The sequence below is a fragment of the Condylura cristata genome, unplaced genomic scaffold (assembly GCF_000260355.1).
Source record: "Condylura cristata isolate star-nosed mole 26May11 unplaced genomic scaffold, ConCri1.0 scaffold00013, whole genome shotgun sequence".
Lineage (NCBI taxonomy): Eukaryota > Metazoa > Chordata > Mammalia > Eulipotyphla > Talpidae > Condylura > Condylura cristata.
In genome coordinates, this window is record NW_004567114.1 from 2,601,043 (window position 1) to 2,605,729 (window position 4,687).

General features: G+C 67.7%; 1 protein-coding gene across 1 annotated transcript in view; it reads right to left on the reverse strand.

Moving 5' to 3' along the window:
* EVL (Enah/Vasp-like) overlaps positions 1-4,687 on the reverse strand; it is a 55,309-nt gene that overhangs the window by 10,784 nt on the left and 39,838 nt on the right. The window contains exons 4-6 of the mRNA XM_012724674.1: positions 2,942-3,005; positions 1,036-1,091; positions 6-33 (exon numbers count right to left, since the gene is read on the reverse strand). Coding sequence (XP_012580128.1) covers positions 6-33; positions 1,036-1,091; positions 2,942-3,005 — 148 coding nt within the window. The remainder of the gene's footprint in view (positions 1-5; positions 34-1,035; positions 1,092-2,941; positions 3,006-4,687) is intronic.

Sequence of the window (4,687 nt, forward strand, 5' to 3'; positions counted from 1 at the left end):
CAGACGAGGGGTGGCCGGGCGGGAGGATGGGTCCTGCAACAACAGGGGCCTGTCAGTCCCAGAACCCCTGGGCACGGGGCCCCGCGGCTCCGGCCGTTCCAGGAGCCCCCGGGGTGTGTGTGGGGGGCGCCTGGCCCGGCTCAGCCGCTCATCTGCTGCCCCAGGCACTCTGGGCCTAGGGGGACAGTCCTTGAGCCACTTTCCTTGGCTCCGACCGGGACGCCAGCGGAGGAAGTGCTCGCCGGCACAGGCGGCCCACTTGGTCTGCTCTGTCTGTCCTCTGCGCCCTCCCAGCGTGGGCAGATGTGGTCTGGAGGGGCATCTGTGACTGACCCTGCACGGGGACTGGGGCGGGTGGCTGGGCACAGGCCTGGCTGGGCATCGGGAGCCGCCCTGGTCCTGCACTGGGCCAGGTGTGGCCCCGCCACCCCGAAGCCCCTCCGGAGGCAGAGGCTAGGGGCCGGCAGGAGGGAAGGAGCCTCTCCTGGAGACCGGAGGGCCTGAGAGGCCGAGGGCAGCGCGGGTGCAGAGTGCAGGATGCAGGCGCGGCCTGGCGGCGCACAGCGGCCCAGGGCTGGCGGGGTCCGTGCTCTCGCCTGCCACAGGACGCCGTCGCCAGCCTGCCTCGCAGGGCGTGCGGGAGGGGCCTTCCCCGGCCGGGAAGCCTGTCCTCCGTGGCCACGCGGTGGCTCCCTCCCTCCCGCCGCGGGCTGAGGTCAGGGCCAGCTCGGCCAGGCTCCCGAGACCTCTCACAGCGGACCCCGTGGGCCTCCTACGTGCCTCTGCCGGGACACTGGGCTCCCTGGCGCGGCTCCGCTGTGACCCAGCCCCGAGGCGGCCCTTGCCTGGAGCCGAGGGGACAGGGCGGGGCTGCCCCGAGGGGACGGGGCGGGGCTGCCCACTCTGCTCAGTCCTCTTCTCTCACTTCCACCTGCCGTGACCGCCCCGGAGAGCGGGACCCAGCAGCGTCCTCAGAGGGCTGCGGTGCCCCGGGGTCCCCAGGCACGCGGTGGCGCTGCCTGGGAGGGTGCTCACCTGTGGCTGAGGTTCTTCTCTCGAGAGACTCCTGGCGCTGCTGCTCCATCACTTGTCTGCAAAAGCAACAAGAGCAGGGCTGCTCTGACGGAACGAGGGTGTCGGTGTCCAGGCGCGGACTTGGGTTTCACCTGCGCGCTGAGAGCCAGCTGGGTGCGGCTCCCGTCCCGCCTGGGCGAGCTGTCCCACTCAGCGGAGGTGGGGCGCCCGGCTGCACCCCGCCCCCTGGTGGGGGAGTGCGGCAGCCCTAGGGGCTGTGCCCTGCACAGGGGGCCCCGGGGAGCCCAGCCACCACCTCGGGCGACCCAGCCTTCCCCGAGGCCGGGTGGGGCAGCTGCTCAGGCCTGCGGCTCAGGACCGCCTGTGCTCTGCCTGGGAGGACGCTCGGCGGCAGCCGGTCACCGGGAGGACTCTGCGGCTGCAAGGCCCCGTCGCCTTTTATGCAGACCCGGCCGCCGCCTACCGGACCCTGGGCAGGCTGCAGCGCAGGGTATGGGCCTTGTGGGTACCCAGCCTGGTTCCCAGGGCAGAGTGGCCTTGGGGTGCTCTGTCAGCCAGGTCGGGTGAGGACACCAGCCCAGGGACATACCCAAAGCATCTGGGCAGAGGGGAGGGCCACGTGGGTCCGGGCGGCAAGGCTTCAGCTGGTGGGCAGCGGCTCTCTGTGGCCCCGAAGGTGCTCGGGTCACGGGGTGCTGAGCCTCCTCTAGTCTTGGGGGAGGCTGGGAGCAGCGCTAGCCCCAGGCAGGTCAGGGCCTGGAGCATCTGGCTGGAGCCAGTTGCTAGTGCGAGAGGCTGGAATGTCCCCTGGGCGTCGTGTCCCCTTTCTTTCTATGAGCAGAGGGGACCCGCCAAAGAGCTGTGCAGCGCCGAGCGCTCTCAGGCCGCTGCTGGCCGGTTCCAGCCCGCCTGTCACTGCCCTCTCTGGGCCTCAGCCTCTCTCTGTAAACCAGTGTGCCAGCTCCTGTGTCTTGGGGCTCCTGAAAGGATTATGCCTGGTGTCTCCAATAACAGAGTGACCCGTGTCACTACACCATCTCACTGGTGGGACAGCCCACTGCTGTCCTGGGGCTCCTGTGGGCCGGGCAGGAGGCCTAGGGGCGCCTGCAGGTCACATGCTGACCACCAGGGGCCGCTCTGGCTGCGGTCTTCGACTTGCCTGTGGGCAAAAGGGACCTGACTCTGGGCCAGGCCTTGGGCACCAGGACTGGGTGGTGGTTCAGAGAAGGCAGCCTGGGGCCTGCCGGCTCTGGGAGAGTGACCGTGGATTTCTTCCTGGTCACAGTCCCCGTGGATTTCTTCCTGGGGTCTGATGGGGCGCCCGGTGGAGGTGGGCCAGGGACCTGGCCGAGGGCCGCGCTGCGCCAGGCCTGGCTGCCAGTCCTGATTCTGCCCCCGCCCCACTGCTGGATCCTTTGGGCCAGTCGCTCGGAACACAGAGCTGGGCCCCTTCCAGCCCACCCCTCCTGCAGAAGCTCCTGGGAGGGCGGCTGCCGGCCCAGACCCCATGTGGCCGCACACACAGGGACCCGCTCAAAGCCTGGCGGGAGGCTGAATCCTCGGGCCCAGGCGTCTGGGACGAGGAAGGCAGGGCTGGTGCCCAGGCCCGGCCTCAGGGCTGGGCGCGCGGGTGGCTGGCGGGCTGGTGCCCAGGCCCGGCCTCAGGGCTGGGCGCACGGGTGGTGTGGCGGCCCGCAGTGGGTCTGGGTGTGGCCTTGTTGCTGAGGGCTGGGAAGTCCTCATGCCGCAGGGGTGGGGCTGAGCAAGGGGGTGGCGCTCAGGACCCCGCTCTGTGGGCAACCCCAGGCCCCGCGCGAATGAGCTCCCTTTTCTCTTTTGGACAAGCCTGTCCCCGAGTCCCAGAGTGTCCCTCGATCCCCAGAGTCCAGGCCTGGCTGCGTCCTACCTTCTCTGCATGTCCATCTCATCAGGAGAGGGGCCATTCTGCACCTGCCGCTGGGTGGATGGGCCTGTGGGCGAGAAGCACAGACACGGGGGTCAGCAGGACCTCCAGGCCCTGCATGGCTGGAGACAGCCCTGTCCACACAGCCTCCTGAGACCCTCAGGACTGGTCCTTCAAGCCCATACGGGGACCACGTTTCCCAGGTGGCTCAAACCACCTCTTCTAGCACCAACCCCTCTCCGGCCCACCGGCTGACCTGCTCTTTCTACTTCCTCCCGGCCAGCGCCCTCTCAGCCCTCTCAGACCCCTCAATCTCCTGGCTCTGGCCTCCCCTAGCCAGGATGGACGCAGCATCACAGGCCTGCAGGCCACCTTCCCTGCTCCTGGGCAAGGTCCTGTCAGAGCGGGGGCTCCCTGCCCTGTCCGTGCTGCAGCCAGGGCAGGGGAGGGCAGTGGCTGTCGCTGCGCCCATCTGTGTGGCTGGGCTGGGCCACATTTACAGGGTGAACCAGGCCTTTGCCGGGCTGGGCCGCTGGGAGCCGGGCCGCCGTTCTCGCCCAGCGGCCTCCACGGGCAAGGCTGTGCCCCGGGGGCCCCGTCAGCCGGCTCGGCACCCACAGGTGCCCACGCCTCCTCGGGTCCCAGCGGCTGAGGGGTTAGCGGGCTCGGTCAGGGCACAGGAGACAGTAACGGCAGGTGACGGCTTTGGCCGTGACCTTCAGGGCTAGCTCCCGCGGCCTCCTCCTGTCCCCAGCCCCCCATCACGTGGCAGTGGGGCACCGCCTCCCAGTGGCTGCGTCTTGTCTGCAGAGCAGCCCCAGTGACCCTCCTCCGGGCAGCTCCAGGCAGCGCCGTCCTGGGGCCTCCACCGTGTCCGGGGGCGGCCGTGACTGCCTGGCGTGGCGCCCGCCCGCCCCCGCGCCTCTCAGACGCTGCGCCACTGGCAGTTCAAGCAAACGTCGCTTCTCTTTCCCTGCTCTAAACACCATTTTCTTGCCTTATGGAACACAGGATGGTTTTGCTTTGTTTTTCTTGTTTTTTTTTTTTTATTTTTATTTTTATTTTTTTTATTACAAAGTTTATTTTTACATCATTTTGCACATTAGGATGGTTTTGCTTTGTAAAACACTGGTAGTTTTCTGACAACAAATACCATGTGTGCTCGGGATAGATACTCGATCGTCTTAAAGTTTAACAAAGAAAGCAGGTACTTCCGGGCCCTTCTGGGGCGCAATGGGTCAGGACGCATCTCTGCAAGCAGCCGCAGCCGCTTCAGTGCAGTTCGGTCCCCGCCTGCCCCGGAGGTGGCCACAGGGCGCGGCAGACCTCTCCCACCGCCCGCTGCTCCCCTCAGCAGTGGACTTCGTTTTCTGCCTGTCTCTGCCTGTCTCTGTCTCTGGTGAGGCCTCTCACCCCCCTGCACCTCTGGCCTGTACCCCGGTTCTGTATGCATAAATAAATAAAACTTTAAGAGAAAGCAGATATTTCCAATTAAAAAAACATCCGGCGTGGGGCTCTCTGCTCCCCACCTCGCCGAGCCCCACGTCCCAGGGCGCGAAGGCCGCCGGCTCCTCCCGACAGCTGGGCGCGCTGTGCCCAGCTGCCAGCACAGCTCCCTCGGGCCGAGCCACCAAGTGGCGCCGGTGAGCGGCCCGCAGACCCCGCCCCAGCACCAGCCACCTGGGGCGTGCCCCGTGGTGGGCCGAGACAGGGACCGCTGCAGACTGGCGGGGCCAGCAGAGCGGGGGG